Genomic DNA, 22,274 nt, shown 5'->3' with positions numbered 1-22,274 from the left:
CCACGAAGCCCAAAGGCCTTGCTCTGCTAGCAGACCCGGAGAACGGGAGGCCTGCGGCCCAGTGGCCATCCTGCTTGAGAGGAACTAGGAATGCCTTGCTTAGGTTCCTTATCTGGGTTCTCAGGATAAATAAGTAAGTAAGTAAATAAGAAAGAAAGAAAGAAAATTAAAAATATAATACAAAAAACAGATCTGATAACACAGAACACAAGAGATTCAAATTATCCTGCTTTACATACTGAACCAAATGAGTTATTTTGATGAGGGTTCTAAATTTTTAATGTTTGTTTATTTTGAAAGAGAGAGAACGAGCAGAGACAGAGAGAGAGAATCTCAGGCAGGCTCTGCACTGTCAGCGCAGATCCCAACATGGGGCTCGATCCCATGAACCGTGAGATCATGACCTAAGCAGAAACCAAGAGTCAGATGCTTAACTGACTGAGTCACCCAGGTGCCCCGAGGGTTCTAAATTTTTAATAAGAAATACCACTGTGTTGCCATTTCTAACAGCTGTCTTATTTTTGTCCTTCCTTAACAGAAAATTTCTAATACTTTTCTATTTATTAAAAACAAACAGTGCTTGAACTGTTTTGATGCACCTATTAATCTTCCATTGTTAAAATGCAAAAAAAAAAAAAAAACCCACAAAAGACAAATAACAGAAAAAAAACAATTTGCTGAACAGAAATTATAGATAATAACAGACAACTCAAGGGCGCCAGGGTGGCTCACTCAGTTGAGCATCAGACTTCGCCTCAGGTCATGATCTCATGATTCCTGGGTTTGAACCCCATGTCAGGCTTTGTGCTGACAGCTCAGAGCCTGGAACTTGCTTTGGATTCTGTGTCTCCCTCTCTCTCTGCCCCTCCCTCTGCTCATACTTGCTCACTCACTCTCTCTCTCTCTCTCTCAAAAATAAACATAAAAAAATAAAAATAGACAACTTAGGATTCTCCAGGAAGCCTCAATCATGTGAAAAAAATCTTAAAGAGTCATAAAACCTCAGAAAAAAACATTTACTACAAAAATTTTAAAATATTTTGTAAAAACCACATCAGGAATGTTTTGAGAAGACGGTTAGCCACTCATCCCCTCAAAAATCTACACCACTGCTTCTTAAATTAAAAATTAACTTAGCATATATAGTCAACAAAGCAACAAAACTTTAAAATAACAGAATTATATCCGTATTTAAAGGCTTTCCTACATTCCAACAACTGTGGAGGACGTTTCAACAGTCAAAACTACTGCGGCTGCAAACAGCTTTGTGCTTCTGCTAAAAGCATTGCTGACAGTAGAATCCATGGCCAGGCCGTCTGCCCGACAGACAGGGCAGGGACTGAGGAGGGATGTGTCCTTATCACAGGAGGAGCAGGGTGCCCAGGAGCTGGAGAGGCACCTGCCCATGGGCCCAGGCCCTACCCTCTGGCTGCCTTGTGTCTGGGTCCCCACAATATTCCTACTTCTCCAGTTTTGGTCGTTCTCAAGTGTCTGCTTTGTAATCATTATAATTTTCCCAATAAAAGCAGTTTATTTATTCAGTTGTCAAAAACTGACAGTAAATGAATACATTTTCAGACCTGCATGCAGACTGAATCTGAACAAACTAAGCCCCTAGATTTACCTCGAGAAAATGTGCTATATTACACAAGTTTTACTCAACAATTTATATAGTTCAGCTTCTGCAGGTAACTATTTCTGTGATTTACTGTAAAAGCATCCAAGTAAAATTATTCTCAAAAGGTTAGCAATTATTTTAGCTTCCTATTACCGTTACAACAAATTATCACCACTTAGTACGGTAAAACCAGGAACATGCCTGATCAGATTTTTGATCTAACACTAGGGATCTGGCTTTAATATAAAGGTAGTGCCACAAGGCTGCGCTCTTCCCGGAGGCTCTGGGAGAGAACACCTCGGGCGCTTTCCCAGCTTCTGAAAGCCTGCCACACCTCCTCCTTGAGGCCACCCCTCCATCACTGGCCCCCCTACCCCCACCTCCACTCCACCTCCCGGGCTGCCCCCCACGGCTCCATCACCAGCCCCCCCCATCACCAGCGCCCACCCCCCCCCCGGACTCCGCCTCCTGGGCTGACCCCCACCGCTCCATCACTGCCCCTTCCCCCTGCCCCTGCCTCCACTCTGCCTCCCCAGCTGCCCCCTAGCAGGGCATGCAGACACTGAAGGGCACGGCAGAACTCCCTCTGGGGGGAGCCTGGGGACCAGGACGTGGGCACTGTTGGGGGGCCAACGGGACGGACCAACAGGATGGACCATGGCAGGGAGACCAAAGCTGGGCAGAAGCAGCAGGTCTCTGTGCTCACCTGGTGGTAGCACTCTCCTCCGCGCTCAGCATTAGCCAGCTCCTGTAGCTCCTGGGAAGGATCTGCACCCGGGGAGATGATTATCAAGACGGGCTCAATCTCCAGTGTCTCTTTGTAGAGGCGTTTGAGGTTTAGAGGGAGCGGGGACAGCTCTTTCAGTCCTGGAAGATACAGATTAGAGACGTGAAAACTTTGTAGCAAGCTGATTCAGACAAAAGTCCGTTAAATCTAATTGCAGGATGTAATACAGAGAAGAACCGGCTGACTTAATCCCGTACAGTTTTCTCACTGCGAGATCCCTCACTCACCAGCAATAACTCACATCTGTCGGATGCTGGAGGTGCCAGACATTTTTCTGAACGCTCTACACTTGGGATATCAGCGACTCACTGCACCACCACCACCAGGCAGGCACCCTGACTGCCTCATCCAGCACAGGAAGAAACACACCATCAGGGTTGTGGCCTCAATAGGTAACTTTCTGCCTACAAGAGAAGACTGAACCCAACCACCCGTCTCTACCACTATTCACTCATTTCTATGATAACCGGGTGCCTGCTCTGTGCTGTGCACTGGGAATCAGATTTCTGCATGACCTAGCGAACGATTTCACCGTCATGATACACGAGGGCTATGTCTTATGCCCACGCGTTATGAGAAAAAAAAAAAGTGGTACAGAATGAAAAGAACATAAGTTTGGAGACAGAATACGTAAGCTCTCAGTTTAGCCAATGACCCTGTACAAATCACTAAAATACTCTGTGCCCAGTGTCCTTGGTTGTAAAAAAAAAAAAAAAAAAAAGCATAAAACAATCCATAGGCCATTTGGGAGCAAAACAGGATATGATAATAAAAAAGATTCCACATATTCATCACCTACTCTATGCTAGGCACTATGCCAGATATTTATTTTACATACAAGAAAATAATCAAAGAAACTGAATTTGCCAAAGGCCACCCAGCTGCTGCTGACTGTATTCAACACAATTCACCTGTGCGTCCTCTGACTCTGAAGCTTTTCACAAACTCAAGTCCTACACAGACAAGAAACTGTAATTTTGCTATTATGTTTAAACCTCCTTAACTAAAATTTAAATGTTTCCATGATTAATGTATTGAATAAAAGCCAAGCTAAAGAAGACCCACTTCAATTAATACTTGTTCATACTTGTATGAACTGAGCTAAACAAAACAAAAAACAAAACAAAACAAAACGGACTAGACACAAGAGTTGAAACCAGGATCAGCAGAACCTAACAGAATGCCTACAGAGGCAGCAGGGGCTTTCCTGTGTCTTCAACACTGCATCCTAGAAATACTGCACCCTAAAAATTCTAAAATCACTGGAAAAGGACACTCTTAAAGCTTTCTGTAGCAAGCACTTTGAAATACAAATTCAGGGGCGCCTGAGCAGCTTGGTCACTTAAGCGTCCCACTTTGGCTCGGGTCATGATCTCACAGCTCCTGAGTTCAAGCCCCGTGTTGGGCTCTGTGTTTTAGTATGGAGCCTGCTTCGGATCCTCTGTCCCTCTCTGTGCCCCTCTCATACTCGCACTGTCTCTCTCAAGAATGAACATTAAAAAGGCCCTTCTAGATAACCACGCTGAAAAGACACATTTCACATGTGGCCCACGCCCTCCACTCCTCACAAGAGGAAAGAATGATAAGAAATGTCAAGAGCAGAAATATCCCTAATCTCCAGGATTTGCCCCAATAGCCTCTGAAAGCTGAACTGCGTCTGTAGCATACTGTATGAATTTTAATTTTAACTAAGTTGACATGGCTAACAAACACCCTGTTTTAAGACCTAATCAAAAGGAATTCTTACGGACTTGGGACAGTGTAACTAGAAATGTTTTCATTTACTCAACACATTTATTCCTAAATTCAATAAACATTCTAGGCCAAATAAATGCACTACCTGATATTGTGAAATATATCATAAGTCTTAGAAATGGGCCTGGCCTTTGACTCAGGAATTTAAATTACAATAATTTAAGAAATAATCCAGGATGTGAGTGCAGAAGCAGACACAGAGGATTTCATCCAGGCTGTTGATATTAGTGGCAAGAGGGCAACACACTGAGGAGTCTGAGAGCCATACAGGAGGGCTGAAGTTACAGAAACGGTGCATTTAGAGGTACTTTCCTGAAAAGCAGATTACTCAACAGACAACAAAGTCCACACTGTAATATACATGCTTACGTGCTCAAACAGAATAGAAAGAACTGCATTAACAATGACTAGTAACAAGCGTTTCCTGTTTTCTATTCTTCCCCATCTCCTCACGGAGCTCTATTTACATGTATCATGTGATAAAAATGTCAGGATACATGTATTTCCCTACAAAATAACTACTGACTGAAACGTGTTCTTTTGGAAATTATATGCCAATATAAAACTCTCAAAATTTAAAATACAGGGGGCGCCTGGATGACTCAGGTGGTTAAACGTACAACTTCAGCTCAGGTCATGATCTTACAATTTGTGAATTTGAGCCCCGCGTGGGGCTTGACGCTCTCCATGCAGAGCCTGGAGCCAGCATTGGATCCTCTGTCCCCGTCTCTCTGCCCCTCCCCGGCTCACGCACTCTCTCTCAAAAATAAATTTAAAAATTAAAAAAATTTAAATGCAGATTGCCACATCATGTCTTAACAGACCATATACTCGATGAGGACAGGGGTCATGTCTTGTGCTCACCATTTTACATGCACACTCTAACATAAATTCAAATATTCCTTCTAAAGTTAAAACCCCACAGAAAAATATATGTTCATTAGCTCATTTTACACAATATTTCAAACTATTGGAACATTTTGGATTAGAGAAAAAATCCTGAAAAATATACCATTTATGACACAAGTCATGTTCATGCTACTTTGAATTTCATATTAGCTATTCTGCCCACAAAACTCCAATATAACAACCCTACTGCATTTTAAATGAACTCATCTTCATATATTATCATTGGTTTTATTAACCCAAGTAACTTCAATTCATTCTATCATTAAGACTGTTAGTGTGAATCATCCAGAACTATTCCATGAAACCGAAGAGTCAAAGATGTTCACTGCATTGTGGATTATCACAGTACAGAACTACTTACATATCACTGGGATCGTGGGCCTGGCTGGTTTAGTCAGTTAAGTGTGTGATTCTTGCTCTTGCCGCTCAGGTTATGATGCTGGGGTCATGGGATTGAGCCCTGGGTGAGGCTCTGTGCTGACAAGCATAGATCTGCTGACGATTCTCTCTCCCTCTGCCACTCCCCTGTTCCCTCTCTCTCTCTCTAATAAAATAATATTTTTTTAAAAAAATCACTGGAATTTAAAATTTTGACCATTCATCTTTAAACTGTGTCATTTCTTTTAGAAGTAAAAAAAGAACAAAAATGAGTCAAAGAAATAAACCTTTATTGCATTCTATTTTACTCAGATAAAATACTGAAATAATAAAAGAGAAATAATTTGCAGTTTAAAAAGGAAAGAATATCAATTCTGTACTTTTTAAGTACCTGAGTAAAAAAAGCAGCAAATTAACATCGAACTATTATAGGAGGTAAGGGTAACAGACTCATTCTTGCTCCCTCACCTCGTCCTCCCCAACAAAGAGACCGACAAGCTTCTAGTGTACAAAATCCCACTTCCTCATTAGAGATAAAACATATCACAAACGTCAGTAAAAAGAAAGAAAACCGACAACCACTATCTAACGTAAGATGCTCTTTAGAAACGGACTAATCCTCGAACCTAGAAACAAAAAGCCACACGTTTTGTGGAGGCCGAATCCCAACCCTAACTGTTTCAAGATTCCTGTCCTTGGTTGTGCAAACACTCAGCTAGGCACTGCTGGGAAGGCACTCTGCAGGTGGAATTTTGGTTAGCGATATTACAAGAGCATTAACCTCAATTATCCCAGCGGGCCAATGAATCACTAGGACCCTTAAAAGCCTGCAAAGTCAAGGAGACTCCACAGAGAGAGGCAGGGAGGATGAGGCGGAGGAGAGAGCAGATGGACATAGGGGGAGCCTGAGGACGCATCAGTCGCCAACTGCTGGCTGTGATGTGGAGGAAGGGCCTCTAACCTAGAGGCGGGCTCCAGGGACAGAGAGGACATGCCGACCTCAATCCTGCAAGGGCACGCGGCTGAATCGTGCAATTCCGTGAGCCTCCCCGTAAGAGCAGAGCGGCCCACACCTGCACTTAGCCCTGTGGGATCTGCCGCCGGGCTACTGACCTCCCCTCTAGAGCCGGGAGATACTACATGGACGTTGTTCTAAGCTGCTAATTGGTGGCAATGTGTTACAGAGGCAACAGAAGATGAATACGCATGTCCTTCTGTCCTTCCCCTTGCTCTCCCACACAGCTTCACGAGACAGATGGAGCCGTGGAAGCAAGGTCCCCCCGGATGGGACGCAGGCACGACTAAGGGAAGGGGCTGGGGAGCGGAGGGCTGCGAGGCTTGGAGACTGTCCCCTAGAGAGTCTTCCTGCAGCCACGACGCCCTCCGCGAACGCGCCTCCTACCAGCCTCACCATGCAGCACAAACCCTGCTCAGAGCAACTACTCAAAGCCGAACATGACCAGCATAACTCAAGTCGGAGTATGTGCGTGTGGTGACTGCTATCATGAAAAAGTAACAGATGTGGCTGGTATATGCGAGCTTGGAGGACTCTAGTGACGCGCCTAAGCTTCCGGGACGGCTCTACTACACTGAAATGGACACCACTTAAAACACAACTGTTTAAGTTACTGCTTTAAAGTTTATACATTATAAAAAGGATTGCTAAAACTTAATAAAAATCTTTCCGTATGAATGATGCTTGAAAAATTACATTTGAAATCAAATCTTTAGAATTTCATTAGAAAGATAAGTGCTTGGGGGCGCCTGGGTGGCGCAGTCGGTTAAGCGTCCGACTTCAGCCAGGTCACGATCTCGCGGTCCGTGAGTTCGAGCCCCGCATCAGGCTCTGGGCTGATGGCTCAGAGCCTGGAGCCTGTTTCCGATTCTGTGTCTCCCTCTCTCTCTGCCCCTCCCCTGTTCATGCTCTGTCTCTCTCTGTCCCAAAAATAAATAAAAAAACGTTGAAAAAAAAAAATTAAAAAAAAAAAGATAAGTGCTTGTCATTCTCTAGCAATTTGAATTTTTAAAACTTATTCATACAATAAAAACTCCAATTTTATATGAAAACTCTATCAATAAAACCATTTGACCAAACACAAAGTCATCTACCCATATACCAGTTTATATAACTTTTGCTTAAAAATAGGCAGAATGTGGTTTTAGAAGTATATTAAACTTACAAAGCATTCGAATATGTGAACACCAGGAGGTTTTTAGTTAATGCTGTTAAGCCCTAAATACCATTTAATCTGGAGGTGAAATAGCACCGCCACGAAGTGTTCCCAAGAGTGGGCACGAGGTCACACTACAAGGTCAGCAGGAAAGATCTGCTGCGACGCGGTACAAGGACTGGGGGACGGAGGAAAGAACGGACTCTTACCAACTGCTCCGAAAAGTGCCTCGTTTTACTTAAACTCACATCAAGTTATAGAAACATACAATAAACGTATAGATAAGCCAGAAATATATTAGATAGTGTTGAGCCCCACAAAGAGAATTAAAACAGGCTGATGTGTTGGTACTGATCAGATGGCCCAGAGACCTCTCTGGAAAGGCAATATTGTAAGTTAACATCTGAATGACACAAAGGAGCCATGCATTTAAAAAAAAAAAAAAAAAAAAAAAAAAAAAAAAAAAAAAAAGGTGCATCCATCCGATACCTGGAGCTCATCACAAGAAGTGATATATGAAAGTGCTGAATCACCAAATTGTACCCCTGGAACACTGTATGTAAACCGTAACAGAATTTTTAAAAAATAACATTTTTTCTTAAAAGGTATTCAAGAGAATAGTAATCTTTACTACTGGAGAACTCGGAACTATTATTCAGGACATTGGAAGGTATGCCTGTATTAAATAAAGTCTCCAAGAAAGGATTAAGAATAAAAAAAAAAAAAAAGGAGAAAATGCCGCAAACAGACGGTGCAAAGGTCCTGAGGCTATTCTGCCCACTTAGGCAAAGGGGGAAGCATGAACAATGTAAGATGAGGTCAGAGAAGCAGAGTCTTATAAGCTTATGTAAGGAAGCTGGATTTTATTCTAAGTGTTTTGAGAAGATTTTGGAGATTTTATGCAAAAAGAGAGATAATTTGGTTTGAACTTTTTAAAGGTTACACAGCTTTATGAAAAGAATGGACTGGAAAGGAAGCAAGAGCTAAAGAAGGGAGACTTGAGTAAGAAGAGAGCCAGTGATGGAACATACATTTATAGCCTCTGTGCTCAGAAGCTGTTTAAGGCAGAGGAATACAACCATAAAATAAATCTGTGCCCTCACATGGCTTCTACTTTAATTGTTGGAGAACAATTAATAAACACATTAATAACAGAATGTCAGAGAGTACTAATAGTTACAGAGCCCTGAGGGAAATCTTTGCTGGAAAAATGCCATTTGAGGGGCGCCTGGGTGGCGCAGTCGGTTAAGCGTCCGACTTCAGCTCAGGTCACGATCTCGCGGTCCGTGAGTTCGAGCCCCGCGTCGGGCTCTGGGCTGATGGCTCGGAGCCTGGAGCCTGTTTCCGATTCTGTGTCTCCCTCTCTCTCTGCCCCTCCCCCGTTCATGCTCTGTCTCTCTCTGTCCCAAAAATAAATAAACGTTGAAAAAAAAAAAAAGAAAAAAAAAAAAAAAAAAGAAAAATGCCATTTGAGCAGAGAAGTGGGGAAGACACCGGGGGAGGGGGAGAGCTCCCTTGGAAGAAGGAACAGCAAATGCAAAGGCCCCGAGACTGCAGAAACGCACTGGGGGCTGCAGAAGCACAGGAAAACGGACGGCAGTCACGGCTGGAAGGGGCTGAACGAGGGTGGGAGTGGCAGGAGAACATTGTGAGGACTCAGGAAAGGAGCGACTCATCAGGGGACGATGGACTGAGGACCCATGTCATCTAGGCACTCTTGCTGCCATGCTGAGAATAAACTGGGCATGGGCAGAAAAGCAGCCTCAAAAACAGCAGCCCTGCTCACGGGACAGTGGCTTAAAGCGGGTAGACGGCAGCAGAGGGGTGAGCAGCGACCGCGCTCTGTGTATGTTCTGACGGCACAGCCGCAGCGACGACGGGAGCTGAGGGGACAGGTGTTGAGACTCTGCACTCGGTTGGTAGCAATGACACCAAGGAGGTTGATTCACAGCAAACCTGAGAGATGGAGCCCAGAAAACTTGCTGGTTTCTCAAACCCGCCGCCGCGAGGCTGGTCCGCCCACTGGCACCTGCCGTGAGGCCGTTCCCTCCGCAGCGTCTGCCACGGGCCACGGCTAACGGCCTCAGTTACAACAGGAAGTGAGCGGGTACTTCGCACCGGGATGCTCACACCTTTGTTCCAACACGTCGTTTTCCAGAGTCAACGTCACGCGTCTGTAACCGGTGCAGGAGTCACTGTCAAGCTGTCCTGTTCACATCCGTGTGTCAGCGAGCAAAGTCCCCAGCTAGGAGCATCGGCTACAGCACCTGACGGGCGCCTACTGCCCGCTGGACACCCCCTCCCCCTCGCCCCCCCCCCCGCCTCCGCCAGGACTTCTTTCGGGGAGGCATCCCCGGGACTCTGAGGGGGGCACGGCGGGACATTTCAGATGGAGGCCGGGAGGCCCGGCCCCGTGCACGGAACACACAGGCAGGGACGGACGGGGCTCCACAAGCTGCGCGGGGCACAGGGACGGACAGATACAGGAGGAGACAGACAGAAGCGGAGAAGGGAGAGTCCTGCCCTTCCCCCGCCGCGGGTCCCCCTTCCTCACTGCCATGGGCCTGGGACGGGCGTGTGTCGCTCACAACCAGAAGTCACGGGGCCGAGCATCCTGCCAGAGCGTAGAGACCACAGCGCAGGAGGCGAGCGCTCCACGCGCAGTCTGCGCTGAAGGGACGCGAGGCCCAGCACGCGCCCTAGCAACTCCGTGTTCCCCGCCCGCAGCCTGCCACGTGACCCGTCCGCGGGGGGGGGGGGGGGGGGCCCTCACGCCGTGTGCGCAAGCTCACGTACACGTACACGAGCTGGCGGAGGGGGCGGGGCAGGGGACATAGACAGCCTGTGCCGGCACATCCCCCAAGAAGAGGCTCGAGGCTGTCCTCGCAGGTCCTCGATCATGAGTGGAGGCGGGTCACCGCAGGGGCGGGGCTCCTGCGGCACGCGGGTGTCCCCGCAAGAAGTAAATACGGGAAGCACCGCCCACCCGGGACACACGGCCACACCTCCCCGTGCACACCCGACTCCCCCGCACCCCTGTCCTTGGAGACGGAGTCCGCCCGCAGTGCTGACGACTCGGTCACCTCCCGGCATGTGACCGTGTCTGCTCTCTGTCACACAGCGGCTCTCGGTGTCGCCAGTGACCGCTGCCCGAGTGCGCAAGCCCCGCGTCAGTCCTCAGGGACAAGACGACGGTCGCCGGCACGGGTACTTGCCAGTGACAAGCGTGCAAAACCCGGTGTATTACCCCCAGCTCCCGAAGACGACGTCGCTAAGTCATGTTAGGCTCGCGGGACTGGAACACACACAGCTGGAACACACAGTGTCATACACGAGTAAGATGTTGGGGGCCGATGGAGAACTTCTGGCGACAACGCCAGGGCACTTGGTTACCTAGGCCCGATCTTCTACTTTCCACCTGCTTCGGGATGAAGACCGCTATTCTCGGAAGGGGCTCCTTTCGCTAAAATAAGGGGCCTTAACACGGCTTCTCCACGTTTTCCTGAGCAAATCAAAATACAGTCTATAGAACTTACTTACAAATGAACCCTACCTTTTAATCCTCTAAGACTACATTAAAGATGTAAATAATGGGCTGCATAGTTTGTAATCTGAAAGACGCACACACTCTTCGTTTTTTTACAGCAAAAATAACTCATTTTGAAGACTTCCCCCCGACCCCAGACTACGGTCATTTACTTGTTTTATTTTGTCTAAATCAAACATTTGATTCCCTGCTTTAAAGTCCTAATCAAGAACAAATGTATAAATGTCTAAAGGGCGTTCACAAGAAAAGTTTTTAAATTTCAAACACCTTAACTAAATGCAGGCTGTCAACTATGCATCAAAGTGAATACAGTAAGTACAGTTACATCCAACACCCATTTTTCTTTAATCCAGTAGAGGTGGTAAGATAAGCAGAATGAAGGGTAAGACCCTCTAATATTCTAAACTAAGGTCAACATAAAATAAAATGTAAATTAACAAAATAATTCAAGTCAGTGCTCAAGTTCCAAAAGAGTCCCGCACTTACCCAGAGCTTTGCAGGCAAACATGCCCATGGCACTTTGCAGTCTGTCTGGTCTGAGCGCCTGCACCACGAGAACCTTCAAAGAAAGTGCAGGGTAGTTTTAAACAATACAGTTCACACAACAGGTTTAAACAATAATGTTAGTTAATGAAACACGTATTTACTAACATGTCAGCACTGATCAATGTGGCACAATATTTACTTACACAGTCACAGTAAGTATATACAAAGACATATTTTTAATAAGGAAAATATTAACTAAAAGTCCATTTATTTCTTCAAATTTATCATCAGAAGTCAACACGAGCATGTCATTGTCACAGGGTCAGCTATGTCTTCAGTATCCAGGGAGTGGCCACGTGGCAGCTGCCAACGAGGGTATAAAGGTGAGACACTTTTGATGATCGTAGAGCAGAGGCCCAGAAATCTTGTCTAAAATTTTCAAATCACTGTTTTCATGCTCAAACATGTATATACCCAGGTGTTTAAGTTTTCAAGAAACGTGCTTCCTAGCTTCCTTTCCTTTCATCTCAAGCCACACTTGGTACAGGAGCACCGACCAAGGAGATACAAGAAGACACCAGAACCAGCAGCCTGGTGACCGGGGACACCCCTTCCCAGAGAGCCCGCCAGCTCTAAGCCCTGGCCTACCCCAAAGACCAGAACCCTCCAGTAAGTTCAGTGCTCTGTTTGATACAAAACGGGAGAGGAGGGCCTGGGCCTCACGAGGTAGTGTTTCCCACGGACAGAACCCGGGAAATGAGAGAAGAAGCCGCACACTCTAACTTTAATGTCTTCCTGTGAGACTCTCTCTCTCCTGAAAAATCACCCTTTGGGCTACAGCACACGGAGACACCCAGGCACGCCTGCCAGTGACCACACTGTCTGGGCCCACGGCAAAAGCAGAAAGCCCTTCCCCACGTTAACATCACATGACATCCAAAGGCAGAACTTTCATTTAAGTGGCTTCTGGACGACAAGTATCAGATATTTTTATGCATTTAGAGAACTTACCTGCTGAAATAAGGAAACTTTCTTTGCAAGAATAGACGGAAACTCTTGCTCACACATTGAAGTGTGATAGTAAGTACGCCACAGCGCTTCATCGTCAAAGCAGAGGGTCTGATAAAGACTAGGGAGAGCAATCTACAACACAAAAATAACCCTACACGGTGAGCTACAAGCAAATGTGAGTCTGTGTGTATATATATGTATTACTAAAAAGGTAAATGGAAACTAATTATTGATAGATGCTTATCAGTTGTTTTCCCCTTTATATTGGCTTATCTAATTATTTCTAGATCAGAAATAGTATGATAGGGTCGCCAGGGTAGCTCAGTCGGTGAGGCGTCTGACTTCAGCTCAGGTCATGATCTCACAGTTCGTGCGTTCGAGCCCCACAATGGGCTCTGTGCTGACAGCTCGGAGCCTGGAGCCTGCTCCAGATGCTGCGTCTCCCTTTCTCTCTGCCCCTCCCTCGCTCATGCTCTTTCTCTCTCTCTCTCAAAACTAAATAAACATTAAAAAAAATAGTATGGTTAGACTTATCCAATCCAGAATTAGATAAAATTCGACATTTCCAAAGTAGTATCAGCTCAATATTTGCAAGTTAACAAATCTTTTCTTGACATAAAAACATCTGTACTTATCTCCACCTTGTGGAGAAAGGAATCCTTTGTTAAAAACCAGTACATTTTTTACTGAGTCCTGACGGACATGTCCACGGGCACGTTAAGCACCACAACAGAGTTCTACAAGAGATTATAAAAATATGCTGAATTTCACATCAACATCAAATCCTGAATAGAACATGGCTTTTCTAAACCACATTCATTTATGCTGCACTCATGAGCACATTGCTTCCTCTGCCTCTAGATGTTCTAAATTTCTACTTATTAATGTCTACACAAGAGTCCTCATAAATTTCTACTGAGCGTTCAATATTCTCCTTAAACAATTATCATCTCTCAGGGATGTTCTTCAACATATTCATTTCCTTCTACCTCAAATAGTATTCTCTCTTCCAAACTTTGTTTTTAATCTTTTTCAGCCTTCTTTGTGGTATAATTGACGAAACAGTACCTATTTGAGTGCTCTGATAAGCATTTATTTACACTGCAATAATTACCACAATGAAACAAATTCACATTAACTCAAAAGTTACCATTTTTTGTAATAAGAACACTCAAAATCCAGTCTTAGTAAATTTAAAGTATACAATACGGTACTGTTACATAGAGCCGCCATGTTACATTAGATTCTCTAGAACTTACTCACCTTATAGTCAAACATTTGTACCCAGTGTCCAACTTCTCTCCCCATTTCACACAACCCCCAGCTCCATTCTGTGGAATGGCAGCCTCCATTGTCCTCTCAGCTTTACTTAGTTCACGTTTTTATGGATGAATAATATTCTATTACAGAGGGATAGATCGCATTCTCTTTATCCGTTCATCCACTGATAGACATGCAGGTTGTTACAACACAGTAAAACCTTGGTGTGCGAGGAACTTGTTCTGCCAGTGTTCTACAAGATGAGGAAACTTTTCTAATAAATTTTAACTTGATAAATGAGCGATGTCTTGCAATACGAGTAGTATGTGATGCCCAGTGTCACAACTGAGCCAGTGGTCCGTGAAGTTCGCTTGGATATACAAGCGCTTTGGATTACAAGCAAGTTTCCAGAACAAATTATGCTAACAAACCAAGATTTTACTGTATATCTTGGTTGTTCTAAATAATGCTGCAATAAACATGGGAGTACAGATATCTCAGACACCTATTTCCTTTCCTTTGGATTTACACCCAGAAGTAGCAGTGCTGGATCACATGGTAGTTCTATTTTTAATTTTTTTGAGGAATCTCCACACTGTGTTTCATAATGGCGGCACCATTTTCTGTTCTCACCAACAGTGCACGGTTTCCCTTTCCTCCACAACCTGGCCATTGCTGGTTATCTCTTGTCTTTCCAATTATAGCCATCCTAACAGTCATGAATTAATAATACCTCATTGTGGTTTTTATTTGCATTTCCCTAATGACTAATGACATTGAACACCTTTTTATATACCAGTCGGCCATTTGTGTGTCTTCTTTAGAAAAATGTCTATTCAGGTCCTTTGTCCATTAAAAAAAAAAAATTTTTTTTTTTTTAGTACAGTTGACACACAATGTCACGTTACTTTCAGATAGACAACACAGTGATTCAGCATGTGTAAACTATGCCACGTTCACAAATATGACAACCGTCTGTCACCATACAGCGCTATTATGATACCACTGACCACATTCCCTCTGCTGTGCCTTCTATTCCCGTGACGTATTCATTCCACAACTGGAAGCCTGTACCTCCTTCTCCCCTTCACCCACTTTGCCCATCCTCACCCCTGGCAAGCTCTCTTCCAATTATCAACAGTGGGCTACAAGAACAGAAATGTAAATCTGTAGAGATGGAAGATTTTTATGGAAAATAATGGCAAATTGGGAAGATCTGTATCTGCAGGGCTAGAATGTCACATAAAATAAACATAAACCAAGTACTTAAGGATGTTTCATCCAAAGAGTCGTATTCATATGTAATTAACCCACGATAGTGCCCAAATTTCATCACGTAAGTTAACTAAAATTAAATTTATACAGCATAAAATTAAACATTTCAATTTAATTATTTTTAATAAGTGATCTAAACCTATTAGGACAACACTTGATGGCGGTCCATTAAATTTAGTTGCAATTAGTGTATAAGGGCCTACCGCTACCAATTTAGGCTACACATTCTATAATCGTTATGGATTTGGCCAGGAATTAGAGCCGGCTACACTGCAGTTAGGAAGCCCTCTGGCTTCACATCACCTGGGTCGGAGCTCTGGTTCAGTGCCACCACAGCACAAGTATTTGTCCTACTCTCCACGGTGTAGGTTCACCGAGTGCCGTCTCTATGTGTTACGCAACATGTATTTGTCACTCCACTGGCACTATGCTCACCAGTACGGACGCTAAATAAATGATTAATGAAACAATTAGTGATAATAAAGCAGAATCCATTTACTTTATTCAACAAATATTTATGAAGGAAAGGCAAGAAAGAATGGCGGTGAAAAGCCCAGACTCTGCATCAAGGAGCCCAACTTCAAATCCTGACTCTACTTTCTAAGTGGCCGTAAGCAAGTGATTGCATTGCTCTGTGTCTACTTTGCTCATCTGTTAAACGAGGACAGGATTGTGAGGATGTTGAAAATATCTACCGAGGGGATCTGTTTTCAAATTCTTCATAATGCTTTCAACAGCGAGTCCCCAATAAATGCAAACTGTTCTAACTGTTGGCACCATGTGCCACTGAGACCTTACAAGGGTTGCGAAGAGCAGGGAAGGAAAGAAGGAAGAGCAACGCACGCATATACTTTGAGAGCAGTCCTTCTTTCGTTCCCCACAAAATACCACTGAGGCTGCGTAAACAACATAGGGACTGTCGGGAGGTGGGCTTCCGAGCTGCTGTTTCTTCCGCTCGCCCGCATACTTGGCCCCCACTTCCCACTCCAGAATAGAGAAGCGGGAGGGATGGAGGACGAAGGATGGGAAGTGGGGGGAGACAGAGACAAAGAAACACTGCAGTTGGAAAATTCAGGCATCGACTACGGTGTCAGGTGAATGCCTTGATGGAAATCATAGTGCAAACTTCCCACCTGTCTGTCTGCCTGTCTGTCTTGGGTAAACCGTTAGCCTCTCCACACCTCGCTTTCCTCTCGTCTAGGCTGCTGTGATGATAACATGAGATAATGTGTGTACAGTATTTAATATGATGTCTGGCACGTAACACGCCCTCCAACAGATGTGTGAGATTAAAAAGAAACCTTAGGTTCCTTCACTAAACTCGCTACTAGTGGTTCTCATTTCTCATCTGTAAAAAGAATTTAATAATACCCGTCTCTCAGGGTTGGTATGATAATCGCATAATTCATGTTGACTCACATGATAAGTCATACTCATAAGATACTCATAAGATAACTCGTAAGATAATTCATGTACACCTGAAAACAAGATTATGCTCTATGTTAACTAACTGGAATTTAAATAAACACTTAAAAAAAATAAATGAGATAATCCACTTAAAACGTTTTGTAAATGCGGTGCCTGGGTGGCTCAGTCAGTTTAGCGTCCGACTTCAGCTCAATTAAAGCGCCTGACTTCAACTAAAACGCATGATCTTACAGTTCATGGGTGCGAGCCCTGCATCAGGCTCTGTGCTGACAGCTCAGAGCCTGAAGCCTGCTTCAGATTCTATGTGTGTGTGTCTCTCTCTCTGCCCCTTCCCTGCTTATACTCTCTGTCTCAAAAATAAATAAACATTAAAATTTTTTAAGTGTTTTGTAAACTAAAATGATAATAAAACATTAATGTGTACTATAACCTTCTCTGAATATGAAAGTTACTTTCCTAAAAGTTTTGGATTCCTTTATTTAAACAGAAATGAGTGGGTTAAAAAAAGAAAAGCAAGAAACAACATTACAATTTTTAGTTTAAAAATGTACGATTTTTTTCCCCCAAATGTGATAATATTATCTGTACCATGCTGATTATTATTTTCCGTTAGGAGTTCATGTGATAGTTCAGAAATCCTGCTCAATAATCTATAATTCCCTTTAAATTGTCTCTATTTTTCACCATTTGCAGCAACGTGGATGGAAGCGGAAGGTTTTATGGTGAGTGAAATAAGTCAGTCAGAGAAGAACAGATATCATGTTTTCACTCATGTGGATCTTGAGAAGCTCAACAGATGAACATGGGGGAGGAGAAGGGAAAAAAATAGTTACAAACAGAGAGGGAGGGAGGTAAACCATAAGAGACTCTTAAATACAGAGAAGAGACTGAGGGTTGATTGGGGGGGGGGGTGGAGAAGAAAATGGGTGATGGACACTGAGGAGGGCACCTGTTGGGATGAGTACTGGGTGTCGTATGAAAGCCAATTTGACAATAAATTGTATTCATAAAAAGAATAAAAACATTGTCACTATTTTTCTTTTTTTGCATTCTATTATAATTGTGTCGTAAGTGTTTCCTATACTAGGTGACAAAGTCCCGGGAAGAAGGAACCAAGACTTCTATTTATTTTATATTTAATTATTTTGAGAGCATGAGCAGAGACAGAGACTCCCAAGCAGGCTCCATGCTATCTGTGCAGAGCCTGACACAGGGCTCAAACTTAAGAAACCTCAAGATCATGACCTGAGTCAAAATCAAGAGTCAGACACAGAAGCAACTGAGCCGCCCCAGCACCCCATCCGAGGCCTTTAGACATCCATGCCCTTCGTTCTCAGTCCGTAGTTCATGCACACTTAATAAACATCTAACCCAGGGAACTACATGAACAATGCAAAATTTACCTCACCTCTTTTGTCATCAGTTTGTCTACTCATAACCTCACTTTGTTCAACCAAAGAAAGTGTATAACAGAAACTACGCATTTGGCACATAGTGGGTGCAAGCTGAATAATCAAAGGAAGGCAGGAGTCAGGTTTGGCCTGAATGCTGGGGACAGAAAGTGTAATAAGGCCTGGATCCTAATCTCCATGGACGTACAACCTAGGAGAAGAGGCAGACACACCAAATCGTCTGAATCAGTATGACAGGTGCTATGATACCGCAACGTTCAAGATACAGGCTATGAGAAAAGACAGAAGGAAGAAATGAGGCATAAAGTCACATAGAAAGAGGGGCGCCTGGGTGGCGCAGTCGGTTGGGCGTCCGACTTCAGCCAGGTCACGATCTCGCGGTCCGTGAGTTCGAGCCCCGCGTCGGGCTCTGGGCTGATGGCTCAGAGCCTGGAGCCTGTTTCCGATTCTGTGTCTCCCTCTCTCTCTGCCCCTCCCCCGTTCATGCTCTGTCTCTCTCTGTCCCAAAAATAAATAAACGTTGAAAAAAAATTAAAAAAAAAAAAAAAAAAAGAAAGTAGTGCTTTAGGTACGTCCTAAAATGTTAAATAGATGTTTTACGGGTAAAAAAGGTCAGAGGGCATTCCAGGTAGAGGGAGTAACAGGACCAGTAAGTGCAGGAAACAGTGAGAGGATGGACTGGAAATAAAACTGAGGAGGTGGGCAGGGAGCAGATCATGGAGCATCTTATCCTTTATGCAAATGACTGTGGACTCTGCCCTGTGGGTGACAAGCAACCGTTAAGAGGTGTGAAACACCGCGTGCACTGTATCGTAACTACACTTTAAAACCGAAAGGTATAATAAAATAGAGAGGCATGAGAGCAGAAGGGGGGGCTCCACAGAGAAGCCCAGGTGAGTGGTGGGAGTCACAACTACGAGTGATGGCAAGAATGGAGAAGAGCTGAGGATGACAGAGATTTCAAAGATGCATAAAAGCAAGAGAAACAGTTTGTATTCGAAACTCGTTTAGGCATCATACTGCATCTCATGACCAATCCCTAATTACTTTACAAATAAGACCTCCATGTACCATATTAGGGGGTCTTCAGTTTACTCCTCTTCATGCTCCCTGTGGGTATGCAGCACAGGACCCTGTACAATGGACACGCCAAACGTGTGAGTGCTGAGTGGATGATTTAACTAAGGATTAAAGGACTAATCAGAACAGGATAATTCTCTGATATCCTCTGGCCCAGGGATTTTACGGCAGATTCACAGAAATATCGACACTGAGTATGGATAGAGAGCACGTAAAAATATAAACAGAAATAACTCAGCAGGGAAAGAGTTCTCGAACCCCCAGCATACACGTGACATACCTTTAGTGTTGCTACGGCCCAGCTCCTCTCCTGGTCTATCCACGACGGGAGCTGCTCGCGGATTCGCTGCTGAGAGTCCTTCAGTAAGAGCAGTTGTTTTTGTTGGTATATGTGGTAACATTCAGACTTAGAAAAATTAACAATTGACTAGCTAATTTTATGAATGCTATTTTGAAAAACTTGTTCTATACGTTATTGTATCTTATTTTACAAGTCACCATTATAAAATTCCATATAACAAGGTACAGATAACCACTTACATAAATTTTGTACACATTCTCATGGTACATAATCTTTTAGAAAACTTAAGGGCATTTAATAAAAACTGCCATAAATTTACATTATTTTTAACAGTGTCTTGCATTTCAGACATAATCTAGATTTTGCATTACACTTCGGGTATGTTAATTTGGAGACAAATATTCTCCCCTGACATGTTCAAATACAAAATTAGTAGAGAAGAAGCTAAACTTGCATGAAGTGATCAAGAATTTAAAAACAAATTTTTTTACACTTCCAATTGTATGAGAATTTTCCTTGTTTTAATACAAAATTCTATTTTCTTAGGATTATAAAAGTGTTCTTGGAATAAAACATAAACATAAAAAATAATTAGTATTATTCTCATAAGAATATATGTCTTTATATAGACTACCCTTTATAGTAAGGTAGTAGAGGCAAGGGCACATTCCTCTAATTAAAATATAATTTCAACAGTATTTTAAAATTCTTCTGGAGCAAACAGTATTTCATGGAGGCAAAGCTAGAACTATTTTCCCTAAGAGTGACATAAGTTTTTTTACTTACAGCTTTTCGCAACATGTCTCCAACAACCACACCTGTAAACGTATCCCATTCCTAACGAATAAAAACAGAAATAATACAAAAAAATAGACAAATACTAACCAGGTCACAGAATTTTCTTAATTTCCCTATAAGACGGCTTACAATGCAGCTCTCTAAGGACATGGAAAAAAATAAAACTCATTTCACATCTCCTACTCCTGGTACAACATTACCATCTAGAATCTGTTTGTGTACCAACAACATAAAACATTTGTACAAAAACTGCTACAAACAATTGTACTGAAGGAAGAAGTACACCTACATTGTGTGTGTGTGCGTAGGTATATGGGTCTCAACATCTGAAAGTGTACATGTCACGTTCAATTATCATTTGTCACTACCCATTAATCTGTCCTATTACGTGTGCATTTTCACTAATAGAAAAGCGTAAGTTGCACCAAAAATTTAAAAATTGTCTATGCTGGGGAAAAATAGAGGAAAGTACATCCATTAACTCATCTTTTCCAACGGATTGGGAGAAGGCTGCCATCATTCATTTTTTTTTTAAATTAATCCACAGAATCACAACCGACCCAGTGTGACGTCATCTAGCCCTCCAAGAAAATCTCCGTCTTCACCCTGAGCCCTTCTCAATCAGATAGTAATAGGCACTAGCATATTATTGTTACACACTGGTCAGCAAATAAGGAAAAAACATATTAAGATTTGAGAGCAAAAAGAAAAAAACAAAATTATTTCCTGCCTCCACACTCCGTGACCACTCAATTCTTTCACTGAAAGTATAGTCAATAGGATAGGGATGATTACTATTCCTCTACGTGAGAGAAAAATGTTCTCCTCTCCCAATTCCTATTTATACTCCAAGAGGGAAAACTAGGACAGTAAGTCTTCTTACACAGTGTGGAACATATGATGCCGGTGAAACACGTTATACAGGAGGAAGGAACGGCATCAAATAAAAGGATTCCAACAAATTCAGGAGAAATAACACAAGTCCCCAGAGCATGGGGAACAGTCTGCAGGAAGTAGCCAAATAAGGGGAATCCGGGACATAAACCAAGTCTGACCGAGTGGAGTGAAAGGTTCCGAGGTCACAGGTGCGCTGTCCACACACTGTCCCCGCTCTTCCCCACCCCCGGCCACTGTGCTCTCGCGGACAATAATGGCAGAGTAACAAAAAAATCACCTACGTATAATTTCCTTAAACACGAGCTCACTGGCGATGGATTAGTTATCTCTAACCTGAAGGAGGCTCAAGTTGGAGTGAGTCCCATGGCAGACGAGAAAGAAAGTTACAAAGAAGATAAATTATACATAAAATGATGAACAGAAAGCTTCAGGCTACGAGAAGCTACTGCAAAGTGCCCACCCTCTTGCTTCACCTGCTGACTCAGAGCAAGTCGGGGAGGGTAATAAATAATGTAGCCGTCTATCCACACTGTGTCACATTCCTATGTGCCTGCATGAGGACAAGAAGCGGACGTGGCTCAGAAAGGTGAGTGACTCGAGTTTCTTCCTCTGCCTCCCGTCACTTCAGAACACTGGGCTCATCCAGAGGGGAGGATAAGCAGGAACCAGCGTTTTTAAATGTCTAACTTAGTTAAAACTTCATAGGTTGATACACAATTTCCAGACTAAAGTTATTTCTAATCTAACCATGAACCTTACAAACTCTACGTAACTCTTATATTTTCCTCCTTTATTTCCACTTACATTTTCTTGAAAAAGTTCCGGATGCATGCCCCGAACGAAGTGCAGCGCGAACATCAACTGGTCAGCCTGAAAAGAATAAGAAATGTTACCGCGCTGTTTCTACATTTGTGTGTTTGGAAAAGCACAGTCCTGACATTTCAGTTCAGTGTTCTATTTTTAAATTGCCCACTTTTATCAATAGAAGAAATGACTACTGAGATGGTACCTACACAGGGCACTTCTGAGTCAGGGGTGGGAAGGACACAGGAAGTACCCAACATTCTAGACAAAATGCTACAGATGAAGCGTCACATACATCTCATCAAAAAAGGTTTATTTAACTAGCTGAAACCCAATTGTGAGGTCTGAATTGCTCAC

The 22,274-nt window shown here is 43.4% G+C and overlaps 1 protein-coding gene across 15 annotated transcripts in view; it reads right to left on the bottom strand.

Moving 5' to 3' along the window:
• Positions 1-22,274, bottom strand: part of DYNC2H1 (dynein cytoplasmic 2 heavy chain 1) — a 347,379-nt gene that overhangs the window by 155,037 nt on the left and 170,068 nt on the right. For 14 of the 15 annotated variants that reach the window (XM_045486606.1, XM_045486612.1, XM_045486608.1 and 11 more), the window contains 6 exons: positions 21,918-21,983; positions 20,205-20,255; positions 19,398-19,475; positions 12,663-12,794; positions 11,652-11,724; positions 2,325-2,485 (listed from right to left, as the gene is read on the bottom strand). In XM_045486606.1, coding sequence (XP_045342562.1) covers positions 2,325-2,485; positions 11,652-11,724; positions 12,663-12,794; positions 19,398-19,475; positions 20,205-20,255; positions 21,918-21,983 — 561 coding nt within the window. Of the gene's footprint in view, positions 1-2,324; positions 2,486-11,651; positions 11,725-12,662; positions 12,795-19,397; positions 19,476-20,204; positions 20,256-20,303; positions 20,357-21,917; positions 21,984-22,274 lie in introns of those variants that run through there. The other variant, XM_045486621.1, reaches the window with a different exon arrangement.

The sequence above is a fragment of the Leopardus geoffroyi genome, chromosome D1 (genome assembly GCF_018350155.1).
Source record: "Leopardus geoffroyi isolate Oge1 chromosome D1, O.geoffroyi_Oge1_pat1.0, whole genome shotgun sequence".
Taxonomy (NCBI): domain Eukaryota; kingdom Metazoa; phylum Chordata; class Mammalia; order Carnivora; family Felidae; genus Leopardus; species Leopardus geoffroyi.
The sequence above is the reverse complement of the archived record's forward strand: the minus strand, read 5'-3'. Positions and strand labels throughout refer to the sequence as shown.